The sequence below is a fragment of the Suncus etruscus genome, chromosome 6 (genome assembly GCF_024139225.1).
Source record: "Suncus etruscus isolate mSunEtr1 chromosome 6, mSunEtr1.pri.cur, whole genome shotgun sequence".
NCBI classification, from domain to species: domain Eukaryota; kingdom Metazoa; phylum Chordata; class Mammalia; order Eulipotyphla; family Soricidae; genus Suncus; species Suncus etruscus.
In genome coordinates this window covers 96279777-96296100 of record NC_064853.1, presented here as the reverse complement: position 1 = coordinate 96296100, position 16324 = coordinate 96279777, and the positions used below count along the sequence as shown (strand labels likewise).

At 39.2% G+C, this 16324-nt stretch overlaps 1 protein-coding gene across 1 annotated transcript in view; it reads left to right on the top strand.

The window, feature by feature from the left end:
- Window positions 1-16324, top strand: part of ETV5 (ETS variant transcription factor 5) — a 78355-nt gene that overhangs the window by 29585 nt on the left and 32446 nt on the right. The window contains exons 6-7 of the mRNA XM_049775869.1: window positions 10297-10426; window positions 11331-11618. Coding sequence (XP_049631826.1) covers window positions 10297-10426; window positions 11331-11618 — 418 coding nt within the window. The remainder of the gene's footprint in view (window positions 1-10296; window positions 10427-11330; window positions 11619-16324) is intronic.

Here is a 16324-nt window from a genome sequence, read left to right as displayed (position 1 = left end):
TTGATCTTCGTAGAAAGAACTCATTAAGACAGTGCATTTTGTGTCTGGCTTCTTTTGATCGACATACTTTTGAGATTTACTCACTCTTTAAGTCTAGTTGTAATTTCTTCATTTTCCTTTTTTCTTTTCCAGTGCTCTACAGTTTTATATAGATATATAGATATTCTAGTCAGTTAGAAAGAAGTATAGATATTCTGGTCAGATACACTTGGAGGAAAATGATATTCTTATAAAATCACCCTTTCAAATATCTCTATTTATGGTGAATTTTTAAGTTTCCTAGTGGTTTGTGGTTTTTCAATTTGAGCATCTCCCAGGTCTTTTATTAAATGTATTGTTATTTGATTTTTATTGTTGCCATTAGAATTTGTTGTTGCCAGTGGGAATTTTTAAATTTCATGTTAAAACATAGTACCTGTCACTGTATTTAGAAATGGTTTATTTTAAAGCATTGATTTGTGTATATAATGATATCGCTAAAATAAATTGTTAATTATTTTTGTGTTCTCTCTTGAAAACATATTCCTTTCTTCTGCATTGCCCAGTCTAGAGAAACCCATGTTCTATCTTGAATATATATCTCTCTTTATCTTTCCTTACATTTCTCGTAAGTAATTTTTATTTAGTAAAAACTAGGTTGTATGTGGATATTTCAATATTTTCTGTGTACCCAATCAAACCACCTATAAACAATGTTATATTTTCCTTTTTGCCTTTTTTTCTTGACTTATTGCATTGGCTAGGATTATGCCTGGTGCTTTTTGTTTTGCTTTGATTTATTTTTTAAGCATTGGTCAGGTAAAATCTTTATAGAGTTCCTAAAAAGAAAAGCTATATTGGATGACTTCTGAATATCACAGATCAAAAATATGGTATTGGGACAATCTACAAACAATGCAGTGTACTTTGTTGTACATCCCCACAAATATGAACTGAAGTAAATCTTGTCATCAGCCACTCACATTTCTTCCTTGATAGACAAAAACATAATTATGTTATGCACCCATCTGTATATGTTTTTTTTTAGTCAGGTAGGGATCTAGACAACTCATTCAAAAACTTCTTGCAGCAGAAATAATGTCAAGAGAGTATCTAGAATCAACATCAGAAGAAGTAGGACATTTAGGGGAGAAACATGGTACCCATGACAGCAGTGGTTTTTGGCTAGTTATTGAGTATTGTAGAAGATACCAGGTCTTCCAGAGTGCTACCAGCTGCCTCCATAAATAAGTGATTTTGGTCAGCTGGAGTTAAGAAAGAGTGAAATGCTAGAATGGGAAGCAAGGATTATAAATAAGAGCTACTGAAATTAGTACTTTGGCCCGTAGTGAGAGAAGAGTTTTGGAAAAGTATTTTGGTTGTCTAGAGATGAGGAAGGTGTGCATCTTGGAGTAAGATCCAGGTGATAGCTCCAGCTAGAGTATATAAAGTCATCCCAAGAAAAGAAATTCACCTTGAGAGTTAGCAAAAAGAAAACGAAAGGAAAGAAGTTCTCTTCTCTGGAGTCTTCCTTCTCCATCTTTGTTTATTTTTGGTTATTTTTTTTCTCCCTTGGGCCACATCCAGCAGTGTTCAGGGATTACTCCTGGCTCTTTATTCAGAGATCACATTCCTGACAGGGTTCAGGGATTATATGGGGTGGCAGGGATTGAACCCAGGTTGGCCATATGCAAGGCAAACAAACACACTGTACTATCTCCTCAGTCCTTTAATGCATTTTTTTTTATTTACACGTTTATTCCTCTAAGTATCTTTGGGAAGGAATATCTCCAAGTGACTAAGAATTGCTTATGATGGACTCCTTGCCACTTATAATACTATGGCAGATTACTGTGACCTATTTGAGCCATGTTTTTCTCATTTCTAAAATTGAGTCAGTGGAAGTGGCTTTCTCGTGTTGAGAAGATCTAGTGAATCACATTTAAGAGCAATTTGGCATAAAGTAAATAATACAGGATTTGGTTGGCTGTTTTCTTGGGCTGAGTGCCTTGCTTCCCACCCCCCCCCCCACAGATATGTAACTTTTATTCAGTTTTTCTTTTGTTACAGAGCAGTTTCTCTTAGCCAATTGGAAGATAATATTTCTGGATTTTTTTTTGTATTGCAGGGAAAGGAAATTGTGTACATATGCACTTCTCGAGTTAAGACTACTGTAAGCATAGGACCCAAATGACAATATTTAAATTTTAAAATGTGGGTCAGAGTAGAGCAGGTAGGAGGATGTTTGCCTTGCAGGCACATGACCTGGGTTAGGTGCCTAGCATCTTATATAATCCTTATATAGGTGCCTAGCACCTTACATAATCCTGAGCACCGCGAGGTATAGCCTACCAAATTTTAATGTGTTTGTTAGAAAGAAAGCTAAGAGATGGAAGAGAACCAGAGTGAATTTGGTTGTGGGATTAGAATTGAAAATTGTAAGTCCCAAATTTTATTATAGAAAGCTTTGTAAAGGGGCCAAAGCGATAGTACAGTGGTAAGGCGTTTGCCTTGTACATAACCAACACAGGACGGACAGCAGTTCGAATCCCAGCATCTCATATGGTCCTCTGAGCCTGCCAGGGGTGATTTCTGAGCACAGAGCCAGGAGTTACCCCTGAGCGCTGCCAAGTGTGACCCAAAAACCAAAATAAAAAAAGGAAAACTTTGTAAATCTGTATTTAGGCACAAAACTGTATATTGATAACTTGAATTTATCAGTGTGCCTGAATGAGAAGTATTTTAATTAAGTTATTCATACAAACTTATAAAATTATGTACATAGTTGGGTTTTAGACAGTGTTCCAGCACCAATCCTCAGGGTCCCTCCCCTATGTCCTCAACCCTACCTGCCATCTTGACAGGCATATTTTTTTAATATATTGGATTTGGGGGGGGGGGTCACACCCGGTGGTGCTCAGGGTTTACGCTGTCTGCTCAGAAATAACCTCTGGCAGGCACGGAGGACCATATGGGACACCGGGATTCAAGCCAATCACCTTTGGTCTTGGATCGGCTGCTTGCAAGGCAAACGCTGCTGTGCTATCTCTCCGGGCCCCTATATTGGATATTTTTTTAGTTAAAAAATGTTTATGTCCTCTATATTAAAAGTACACAAAGTTAGTAAAATTGCCCTCATTTCATCAATGTGATTATGTATTGATGAGGAGAAGTTCTTACTTCTTCTCTTACAACAGCAGCATTACCTAGACCTTGAGCAGTTTCTTTAACTCCTTTGGATGTTAGGGTCCTTATAAAAATAAGGGCCCAAGTTAAGTGGACTTAGGTACTAACTAGCTAATTCTGTGAGAAAATGCTAAAAATCAAATTCTTTACCAGTGATGCATGCTATGAAGAAAGAGGACTATTGGGGGGGGGGGGTGTTGGGTCACATCCAGCAGCACTCAGGGGTTACTTCTGGCTCTGTGCTCAGTAATTGCTCCTGGCAGGCTCCAGGGACCATATGGGATGCTGGGATTTGAACCGCCATTCGTCCTGATGGGCTGTGTTCAAGGCAAACACCTTACTGCTATGCTATCTCTCGGCCCCCAGAGGACTATTTCTGTTCTACTTTTATGATCTTATCCTCGTACCTTCAGAAGGCCAAGCTCATAGAAAATTCTCAATGAATGAGTGAATAAAAGAGTGAAATCTTTGTGATGAATCAGGTGGTCCATACTAATCATAGTTTTGTCAGGCCCATTGGCTTCATACACCTGTCCTATAACTGAGTTTAAACTCCGAATTCTTGCTATGAAAGATGCTTATGAGCTCAAATAATCCTTTCTTTTTTTTAGCATTACTTTTCAGACAGCCTCAAGAGTTCATGATCCTTTTTCAATTTCATTTCATTGCCACATTTTATAGTTCTAGGTCTCTGTCATCGATTAGTGAGTCGGCTGTGTGAAGGTAAATACTCTATTTTTGAAAGCACGGTGTATAATTACACAGCAGCATAGCACCGTCTGCAAGGTGCTGTGCCGTTTTTCCTTCTTTCTCAAGGCAGTATCACATATCTCATTTTACAAATGAGGGAACAGACTGAAAGCAAGGAGCCTTTCTTAGATTTCTGCATTCTTGTTTGAGTGTCCCACTACCTCTGATGCAGACACTCATCCTCTTGACTCAGCAATCCCTTTAGAACGTTGTACACTCTGCCCCTGATTGCTTTTGCAACTTTCAGTTCTCCCTCCTGCTGCATCTCATTCTCTTAGCTCCTTAAAATGGCTTCTGGAAGTAAAGGTGAAAAAACCTATGTGTTCTTACCTTTAAAATTAAGAATGCATTGGAAATAAAATCCACTCAATTGTTCTTTATCTTAGCCCCTTTGGGGTTTTCTCTGACAGTATACCACAGACCAGTGTGTTTATAAACAACAGAAATTTATTTTTTACCTTTCTGGGGCCTGGAAGTCCACAATCAGGATATAACACCGTAGCTATGTAATTCAGGGTCTCTTTCAGGAATTCTTGAAGGGGGTAGAGGAAGTATTAGAATAATGTATAAATGTTCTGACTTGATGACCTAATCACATCCGAAAGGGCCTCACATAGAGCATGAAGATTTCATTTCAATATGTCGATTTGAGGAAGGAAGAGGAATATGAATATGAATATTCAAACCACAGAACTGAAGTCCTCCTTTGCCATGAGAATAAAAAAATGCCAGCTATAAGGTAAAGGAGGGGTGAGGGAAGAGGGTTAAATAAAATTTATAATACAGAGTCAAAGTAGGTGGTATATTAAAAGTGCCCTGCATAATTGAAGAAATCAAGACATTAGAATTAGCAGGCAGTTGAGGTTTCCTTTCAGAATGGGTATGTTATTCCTGAACCTATTGTAAGTATTTGCTGCCTGAGCATCTTTGGTTTATTCTTGTCAGCAGAACTCTTAACCTTGATGATAATCTTGTGAAAGGGTCAAGACATTCCTAAAACCGGAAATCAAAATATTGAATGTTTATTTTTTTAATTTAAATAAAAACATTTATTAAAAAAATTTTTTGTGGGGGCCACACCCTGTGATACTCAGGACTTACTCATGGCTCTGCACTCAGGGATCGTTCTTGATGGTGCCCATCCTCGGATGAGCGTCCCTGATATGCCAGGGTCAAAACTCGCTCTTCAGTCACTTGAAAGGCAAATGCCCTCTCGTACGCTGTGCTATATCACTCCAGCCCCTAAAAAATATTTTTATTTAAAGAACTGTCATTTGCAAAGTTACTGATAATTGAATTTTAGGTATATAATATTTCAACACCAATCCCACCACCATTGTCAATTCCATCACTAGTACTCCTATATTCTGTGATTCCCCCACCTCCGGCTTCTCACCCTGGCAGGCACATTACAAATTTCAGTACAGCTTAGTTTTTTCAGTGTTTTCAGTGTTGAGTCTGCTTTTGATGTATAGTTATACCATTTTCCCACATTACTAGTATAATTGAAGCCCCAACATTTCCCCCATTATTTCCCTTTCTCGTCATCTTCCTTCCAACTTGAATTTCTTTTCAGTCTTCCTCCCTAAACTCTGCCATCAAGGATGATCTAGGCAACCCCCTTTATTATATTTTCTCATCCAATTATTTTTGTATACCATAGATAAGTATTTATATTTCTACGTCTGGCTTACTGCACTCATCATGATTTCTTGCGGTTCCAATCAGGTTGCAGCAAATTGCATGATTCATTGTTCTTTGCAGCTGTGTATATGTATCACATCTTTATAATCCATTCTTCTGTTGGGACACCTAGTTAATTCCATTTTAGCTACTGTACTGAAGGCAGCTAGAGAATAATGGTTTGCATATGTCATTTTGAATGAGTGTTTTTATTTCCTTGGGCTAGATACCCAAAAGTAGGATTGCTGGATTATATGGCAGCTCAATTCTAAATTTACTGAGGACTCTCCATACCATTTTCTACATGGGTTGAATCAGAAAACATTACCACCACCTGTGGATAGGAGCTCCTTTTTCACCACATCCTGCCAGCACAGATTGTTCCTACTATTTTTGATATGTGAAATTCTCATGGTGTGAGATGATATCTCATTGTTTTGATTTGGATTCCCTTTATGATAAGTGATGCTGAGCACGTTAGCAGTGCCTGTTAGCAATGTGCTTGTCTCCCCCTAAGAAGTGTCTGTTTCATTTCTTCTTCCCATTTTTGATATGATTTTATTTTGTTTTTGTTGTTGTTGTTGTTGTTGATCTTTGTTAATACTTTATATATCCTGGATATTAAACTCTTATCTGAAGTTTTTGAATGTTTTAGTTTCAGCCTGTGTTTCGTTTGCTAGTCAGAAACTATACTTGATCCCATCTGTTTATTTTTTATTTTTGTTGCTTTTCCAATGGTACCAGATCATTGAAGATGCTTTTGAGGTCCAAATCTTGGAGCATTCTGCTTTTACTTTCCTCCATGTACTTGAGAGTTTGAAGTCAGATCTTCAAAAATTTTTGATCCTCTTTGAATTGATTTTGTGTAAGGAATGAGATGTGGATTGAGCTTTAATTTCTACACATAGTTATTCGGTATTCCCAGCAACATTTGTTGAAGAGACTATCTTTACTCCATTTCATGTTCTTAGCTTCTGAATCAAAATTTAACTGTAACATAACTTTTGTCTTGGGTTTTTGATTCTAATCTATTGATCAAAGTCTATCTTTTATTCTAGGACCAGGCAGTTTAGATCACCATAGCTTTTTAATTTTATTCCAAATTAGTATGAACTACCTCTATTTTTAGCATAGCTTTTGCTGTTTGTTATCTCTTTTAATTCCATACAAACATTATTACTGACTTTCCTAGGTCCTTGAACAATGGATTTGGATGGGATTCATTTCTGTTTACTTTTTAAACTTAGATTAAAGCCATGATTACATAAAGAAAGAAAAGCAGACTGCTTAGGAATGTGTAACTACTGTTTTAGTTGGGTCATCATCATCATCTTCCTCCAGTATTTTGCCAAGACTTTCTTGGCAGAAGAATTTAGTGGCATTTTCATGGTAAAATGTAGGACAATGACCAAAGACAGGGCCAAGAACCTCTAGTCTGTTCACCACTTTGGACACATGGTTTTCCAGTTCCCATATGAGTTGACTGATCTGCCTTCTTTCTAACTATGGTGTAGCAACAGGCTTGATTGTCTTCTGGCCTGAAAACATTTGATAACAATTGAGGGTTGACTGTCATGATGTCATCATCAAAAAAAAATCACAAGAGAAACTTTAATGACTGTTAAAAATAATCTGCCAATTCTGAACTTTGTTTATGTATTCAGAAAAAACAGTTGGCATGATATAGTAAAACTATTATTTAAAAAAACTTCCTTTCCCAGTCCATCACTGGTATGACTTTGCAAATTTACTAAAAAAAAAAAAAAAGAAAAAAAAACTTGTAGTCTCTACTTTAGTTATTATTATCCACTATTTGGAGACGCAGAAACGAATCTTGGAGTAGACATCTGAGAAACCAGGTGACCAGATGCTTTTGTTTGTTTGTTTGTTTGTTTGTTTTTATATTTAAACACCATGATTACAAACATGACTGTAGTTGGATTTTGGTCACAAAAAGAATACCCCCTCTTTCAATGCAACATTCCTATCACTAATTCACCCCACATCTCTCCATCCACACCCCTGCCTGTATTTGACACAGGCATTTACTTATCTCACTCATTAACATTGTCATGTTAGTTGTTAATGTTCTAACTACACTCACCTCTCCTTGAGGTGAGCTTCATATGGAGAGCCAGTCCTTCTTGTCCTATCTCTGTGCATTATTATAATAATGTCTTTTATTTCTCTTAAAACTCATAGATCAGTGAGACTATTCTGTGTCTCTCTCCCTCTGACTTATTTCACTCAGCATAATAGAGTCCATGAACATCCATGTATAGGAAAATTTCATGACTTCATCTCTCCTGACGGCTGCATAATATTCCATAGTGTATATGTACCACAGTTTCTTTAACCATTCATCTGTTGAAGGGCATCTTCGTTGTTTCTAGAGTCTGGCTATTGTAAATAGTGCTGTGATAAATATAGGTGTGAGGAATGGATTTTTGTATTTCGTTTTTGTGTTCCTAGGGTATATCCCTAAAAATGGTATAGCTGGATCATATGGGAGCTCAATTTCCAGTTTTTTGAGGAATCTCCATATTGTTTTCCATAAGGACTGGACTAGGTGGCAATCCCACCAGCAGTGAATGAGAGTTCCTTTCTCCCCACATCCTCGCCAGCACTTATTGTTCTTGTTGATCAGATTCTTGTTCAGATTTATCAGACAGAAAATGAATGGTCATTTAGCTACTTCTACCTCGTATAATCCCAAAGGATTAATCAGATTCCTTAAAGTGCTTTAGGAGTAATTATTGCGTCGAACAGAAAAATTGTAGTGGGTTACCAGCATGTTGCCTGTAGTTAAGGGTTTTGTTTTTGTTTGGCTTGGCTTGGCTTTTTGGCCCACACTCGGTGACACAAGGGTTACCCCTGGCTATTCGCTCAGTAATCATTCCTGGCTCAGGGGACCATATGGGGCATGGGGGGGGGGGGATCAAATCGCAGATCCATCCTGAGTTAGCACATGCAAGACAAACACCTTACCACTTGAGCCATCTTTCTGGCTCTGCAGTTAAGATTTTAACGAGACTTGATATAATAAAAAGACTAGCATATGAAGGTTTAAAGTCTTCTCTCTGCCCTCTAAGATACCTGGCAGAAAATAATAATTCTAACCTATAACTGGAAGACAGTGTTAAAATGCCTTCGCTAAATGAATTAACTCCTAGATAAGACAAAAATAGGCAATCCTCATTTGGCTTGATATGGTCAATAATTTGAATTCAATAATTTGAAAAACTTCATTGTTTTGCCCTTTTATGAATTATATAGGATATATATGGCTTGATATGGTCAATAATTTGAATTCAATAATTTGAATTCAATAATTTGAAAAACTTCATTGTTTTGCCCTTTTATGAATTATATAGGAAACATGTGATTGGCTTTTAAATATATATGTATATATATAAAAGCCAATCATACACACACACACACACACACAAGCAGCAGCTCTGTATTTTGCTTCATGAATGGCTGTATCTAAGAGAGGATAATTTATGAAAAGGTGTATTTTCTGGTGGGTCACTGGGTAAGACCTGAAGCAGATGTGACAAGCTCACAGGTTGCCAGGACTTTGACTGTCTGAGGTCAGCCCTTCCTTAGTTGTGGTTTAATCTGTATGGTTTGGTGTTCCTTTGCTTTGAAATTCCCCTAACCTGGAGTTTTTATGAAGGGCAGAACTGAAAGGCCGAGTTTCTAGAGGAAGAACTTTTAAAGTCATACTTATTTTGTAAACATGCCTTTGAATACTCTAGTTGCCAAAGCAGATTTCAGTTTTCAGTAAGCTAATGTCTATCAATATATTTTTTACAGTATTGTCCTTTTTGAAAGCAAAATTCTTCATGTCTGCCACCCTTGTCATCCTGTCACTATGTACATCTTTTCTCTTTTTTTTTTCACACATGCAAAACCAATTTAATATCTTTTAAATATATTAATTACAGAGCCAGGATATTTCCCTGGGTTAATGAGTGTGCTGTTTGCAATAGCTTTAATATACCTTTAAAAGAGATTATGGCTGGAACCTTTGGGCCTAAGGAGTGACCCCAGGATCAGGACCCCTTTATTGAGAAATAATGGAATAATGAAAATTTAACAATCTGAAAAGTAATGGAAATATTGGATAGAAATGGAGCTCACTTTGAGAGAAGCAAGTTGGTACAGAAAGTTGGTACATAAAGTTGACTTAGGTTGGTGGTCAGTGAGACCCAATGGACTGTGAAAAGTTTAGTGCAGGACCCCAAAAAGGATCTTTTTTAAAAATAATTCACTTAAGTACAATGATTACAAACCTGTTCATAATTGGGTTTCAGTCATAAAATGCACACCCCCACCTTCACCAGTGCAACCACCAATACCCCATTTCCTTCCTCCCCACTTCCCCTATGTACATCTTTCTTAAAGAACAATTCCTGCCTGATTGTCAAATGTTTCAGAATCATTGTGAAGTAGCCCAACACCATAGAAATTGAGGGAAAGCGAGGGGAGATTTGTCTGAAGTGATAGAATTGTCTTGTCCGAAATGGATAGAATTTTTCATTAATTAAATGTTTAAATGTTTGCCTTTCTCTAGCATGTCCTGACATGCATTCTAGCACGGGGCCTACAGTGATGGGGCCTGCAGATGTAACCATTGAGCTCCCTTTTAACCTACTGTCCTCTCTCTGTTGCTCCCATATCTTTTTTTTCCAGTGGTGCTTCATGCCCCACCTCCAACCAAGATCAAACGGGAGCTGCACAGCCCCTCTTCTGAGCTGTCATCCTGCAGCCATGAGCAAGCTCTTGGTGCTACCTATGGAGAAAAGTGCCTCTACAACTATTGGTAAGTGGAGTTAGGGAAAGGCTGGCCAGTAAAGTAGCCATTGAACTATGTCAGGTTTTTGCTACTGCCTTCCATTGGCAATATAATCCTCTTAAGTGTGGGCCCATCCACATGAGGCCTTTGTACTGCACACATAAAACACCAAACTCTGAAAGCCAGCTCTGCAGGGAACTGATTCCAAGGGGGCTGGAGCCCTCCTAAGGGGAAGGACCTTGAATACTGGGCTATTTGATCTTTGGCTTTGAGGGAGGGAATATATACCTCTGCATGTCTATCATATGTTAATGTGAACTTTAAGCACCAAAGAAGTAATCTTCCAATCAGAATATATGAAAAAAGTCCCAATGCCTGTTGCCCTTTACTTAAGACTATCCAAGCCCCAGGCATGAAGCTTTAATTTTAAATCATTCTTTGCTCTAGAAGATAAACATAGCTCTGCCTGAAAGGGGGAGGAGAAGAGTTGTTAATTCAAGTGATGTTACCAGCAGAAATGGATCCACCACAAAGATTCTGACTAATTCCTGGGAACCTTGAGATACTTGGGTGAGAGGGCCCCTGCCTCTCTTCCTTGACCAAGGCTTCTCTCCTCCCCCAGACCCTACCACACACATACACGTACACGGAGAATTCTTTTAGAAAAGGGGGAATAAAAGGAAACCGGAAACAGTGGCTAAAATTATCTTTGAGAAGAATCACTCCAAGTGTTAAAACAAGTCCCTGTGACGCAGCATGTTTGTCACTTCTCAGAGGTACAAATATTCCCTCAGGGCTGCCAGCACTTTAACTATGTTAATGCTGTCATTTCCTGGCAACCTGGGCAGCAGCCTAGAGGGTTACAGGACCTGGTGCCCAGGCTAGTGACTTCTTTGCAACTTAATGATGCCTTTTCTTTTTCTGTTTGCAGTGCCTATGATAGGAAGCCTCCCTCTGGGTTCAAGCCATTAACCCCACCCACCACCCCTCTGTCTCCCACCCATCAGAACTCCTTATTTCCCCCACCTCCCACAACTCTGCCCACCTCAGCACACGCCCCTGCAGCTGGCCCAGGCCAAGGTGTGGGCCCGGCCCCCACTGCTCATTCGCTTCCAGAACCTGGACCACAGCAGCAAACCTTCGCAGTCCCTCGGCCACCACATCAGCCCCTGCAGATGCCAAAGATGTTGCCTGAAAACCAGTATCCAACAGAACAGAGGTGAGTGCTACTTAGGGTTTCCTTTGCTGCACCTGCCCGCTCCTGTGTTCCTCACAAGGGGAGAAGAACTAAGTCAAATTGTATTCATGGGATGCCTCTAAAGTCCCATTCCACTGAGGTCTCCCATGAGGTAAGGCTCATAACAAAATGAAAGTGACCCTGTTGCTCAAAGCTATTCATAGCCATTATGATGGATGCCCTTCTCCAGTAGGTAATGTGTTCTCATTCTAGAGTAAAGGAAGAGTGACTGGCCCCCAAGAATACTATCTGCTGGAGGACAGGCAGGTTTGCTAACTTCTCTCTGGACACTGCCTACTAAAAATAAAATTTGATTCATGTTTTCCATAATCACTTTATTACCTTCTTAAATAATAGGGAAGATAGCTGAGCTACAGTTTGTATTATTACTCATCTGATTTTATTGTAGCTTAAGTGTAGGAGATTAACTCAGGACCTTGTTTATAATTCTTTACTTTTGAGATAGAACTCTCTTGGTTCTACATTCCTTGTAAGAAAATTGAGGTACTGGGAGTCCAGAGTTCTCATTCATCAAGCTGAAGGATAATGGGAACTTTTACTGCAAATACCAAACTTAGTTCCACAAAGAAGGTGTGGAGTTAAGAAACTTTGGTGACTTGTGGTCTGCCTTTTGATAGAATGTCCTAGGGACTGTTCTTTTTATTTCCAGTCTTTTGGGGGTTGAGAGCATGTAGACATGTCCTTAGTGATACTACTCAAGACTGCAGATGGTTGGTCCCTGTTGTCTTTCTTGTCGTGCTCTGCATTGGGTGAATGAAAAATTGGGGGTTAGAGAGAAGGGGGTATGAGTAGACCTTCCTCAAGCCTGAGTCAATCCAGACGCTCACCAGGATTTATTTAGAGATTTAGTTCTTTTATTTCTAAATAAATGCAGAAAAATAAATCTGATCTGGTTTCAGTCTTTACCTTTTTTTTTTTTTTTTTTTTTTTTTTACCTTATCCCCATTCCCCTTACTGAGAAGGTCATTGTTCTCCCAGGAGTGATTTATTTCCCCAGTGAGGCCCAGGTGCACATCGATGACATGGGGTTCCAGTGGGGATGAGGGCCCTGCTCAGGCGGAGGCCACTGTTTGTATAGGGATCTCATCTGAAGGACACCACTAAGCTCTTGCCAATGATTACCTTGTACTTCATTACCTTGCACTTCATTGGGAATTTTTGGAAATTAGGGGTTTTGTGTAAAAAAAAATTTGATTGGGCCCGGAGAGATAGCACAGCGGCGTTTGCCTTGCAAGCAGCCCATCCAGGACCAGAGGTGGTTGGTTCGAATTCCGGTGTCCCATATGGTCCCCCGTGCCTGCCAGGAGCTATTTCTGAGCAGACAGCCAGGAGTAACCCCTGAGCACCGCCGGGTGTGGCCCAAAAACCAAAAAAAAAAAATTTGATTGAGCTTTTTTTTTAAGTTGACGACTAGTTCAAGAGAAAGCAGCAGCAACACTTGAAGACTCTAAGAAAACATCTGGATATTTTTATCTAGAGAGATAGTGCAAGTACAATGTGTAGAGCACTGTATTGCTTGCTACTGACCCCAGTACGATTTGGCACCTCACGGTCCCTTAAGCATTGTATAGAGCTAGACATGTAACCCCTGCACACTTCCTGTTGGCAAAATCACTCTATAAAGTGTGAAGTTGGGCATAGGTGCCATTTTTGTAGATATTTGATGATGTAGGTTTTTGAGATTTTGTTTTGTGTTTGTTTGGGGCCTCCTAAGCAATTCTTAGGAGATTCTGGGGCCACTTCTTGTAAGTTTTGGCCTATCAGGTTGGAAGTTCAAGGCACAGGCCCAAGAATATGATACTGCTCAGGCACTGTGGAGCTGCTGGTGTCACCAGGACCACACCTGGTGCTATTCAGGAGGCTATTTCATGCTGCAGATCAAAACTCAGGTTATCAAAACTCATGTGCTCTAACCACTGGCCCTAGTAAATAGCCCTGGTTTTATTTTATACTCTGTTTTCTTGGCAGGAAATATTCACTGAGGATGAGGGATGAGAAGGTTCTAAATACGTATTTTGAAATACCCAGTGAACTTTATATACTCAGAAAAATTATTTTGTTTTAAGTTGCTTTTGTTCCGATGTTGTCATACACCTGTAAAATCACTTTGCTTTTTTCTATTTCCTACATTCCTATTCTAATCCCATAAACCCTATTTCTAATCCAGAGCGGCCTTGAGTAAACAGATTGTGTCAGTGGTAAACCGAGAAATATTCCCTAATTCTCCTGGAAGTTATTTGCTCCATGCTTCATAGCTACCTCCCACAAAGGGCCCTGAGACTTACAAGTGTCTCTCCTCAGGTTTCCAAAGAGAGCAAGGCAGGAACCAGAAAGTAGATCTTTCTTATGGTGTGAGATTTTCCTTTGAAATCTGCCTCTATTTTGGATTTACTTCCCTCACATTCTGCTTTTAGGAATGATGGGTCTAAAATAAAGAAGATGGCGCTGGAGAGATAGTTCAGTGGGTAAAGAACTTGCCTTGTACTCAGCCAACCAGGGTTTGATCCCAACTATCACATTTGTCCCCCAGGTATCTCTGAGAGATAGTTCAGTGGGTAAAGAACTTGCCTTGTACTCAGCCAACCAGGGTTTGATCCCAACTATCACATTTGTCCCCCAGGTATCTCTGAGAGTAAGCCCTGTGCACTGCTGGATATGACTCCCAAACCAAAAACAAATAAAGACCTTGCACAGGGTGCTACAGAGAATTTTGAGAGAATTAGGGGTGAAGAGCAAAGTCTTCCTTAGGCTCCTGATTTTAGAAAACAAAAGAACATAGGCATTCTTAGCAGCACTTGTAGTCTCAGCATTGGGCGTGCATAGGAGCCTCCTAGGAAGAATATTAAAAATGCAAACTCCTTATTCCATCTCAGAGTTTGTGTAGGTAGATCTGAGATAGGACTTGGATGTTTTTATGCTTTGAGAAATGATCCGGCTCCTCTTCTAGCCAACCTGACTCCAACACACCTGTTTGGAAAAGCACCAGGTTTTGTTGCTAGTGTCCTGGTATATTATTGATGAAGTTGTCCCTGTGATACCTCTGTGATAGAAAATCTAGCAAAACTCTGACAGTTGAGTTCTCTTGTAGATACTGGATAGCACACAGAAAATAAACTGAAACCCGGATGTGATTTTGTGAAAGCAGTAGTAATTGGTCATGTTTGGTAATCAGTTCAATAACCTGATAGTATTTATGCTTCCCAGAAGTGGGAAGGATTTTTTTTTATTAGTAAAATGGATTACTTTTATTAGTAACTGGTAGTTCATTGCCCATAGCTCTAGAAGGAATTTTACTTTAAATTAGCCTTCTGACAAAAATATCTGGTATTTTTCAGGGTAGAAAGATATACAGACTTATTTGAGTCCCTAAGCAACTCTGTGACCAAAACAAAATTAAAAAAAAAAAAAAAAAAAAAGAAAGAACGAAAGAAAAGCTAATGCTCTGATAAGAAAATGAGATCTAAGAACTTCTTAGGGATCAGATTGCTAAACACAGGATTCTCCAGTAGAAATCCAAACACTTAACTTGTTAACACAATTTGATTTGGTTTTCTTGGGGGTGAGAGGTTGCTAAACATTGCCTAATATCTCTAATCTCAGAGACACTAAGATTTCGACCTTGGATTTCTCCATCTCGGACTACTAGAACTTTATCCATAACTTAAACGACAAAACATTCTGCATTCCTCCATCACTTATCTCAACCCAGGTTGTAACATACCTTTTTGTTTTGCTCAGGGTGCCTTATCTCCTCAATTAAGTCAACCCTTAGAGGTTTAAAAACATAATTTAGACATCTTCCTTTTAAAAACCACAGTTAGCCTACTGACTTACATGTCTTCAGTATGTTTTCTGATAGTGATCATGGTTTTCAGATTCTACTAAAGTCAAAGTGTGCTTTTAATGTTTTATATAACCTTAGTAAAATAACTCCACAACTCAGGACTTATTTTTAGAAGATAAATACTGTTTGAAAGCCATGATTTATATTCAAGATTTCCTTCTCACAAGGAGGGGAAAGGAAAAATACCATATAATTTGGCCTGTTCAGACATGGCCCATTCATCCTTCAAGTCCAGCTGCTCCCTGAAGAGGATTGCTTTTCATTCAGCCAGCCCCATCTCCCAAGTTTTTCCATCATGCTGTTTATGATGTTTCCATGTGCTGGGTGAAGGAACTTAGCAAACATTCCTCTAAAAGAGGAATTCATACAACTGACCTGTTTTTGTGTTGTATTATACATTTTTCACTGCATTTCATTTGAGGGAGTTCCCAACAACTCAACTGAATTGGCTTCGCTAAGAAATTTTTTATCCAAGAAACGTTGGAATGCCCTGTTCTCTAATACATCAAGAGGTAAAAAAAAAAAAAAAAATAATGCAGGGGCCGGGCGGTGGCGCTGGAGGTAAGGTGCCTGCCTTGCCTGCGCTAGCCTAGGACGGACCGCGGTTCGATCCCCCGGCGTCCCATATGGTCCCCCAAGAAGCCAGGAGCAACTTCTGAGCGCATAGCCAGGAGTAACCCCTGAGCGTCACAGGGTGTGGCCCCCCCCAAAAAAAAAACAAAAACAAACAAAAAAAAATGCAGACAAAGGAGTTTTAAATGGCAAAATTAAAAAAAGGGTGGGCTGGCAGGTTGAAAATCCTCTTCTTGATGATGCTCCCTGA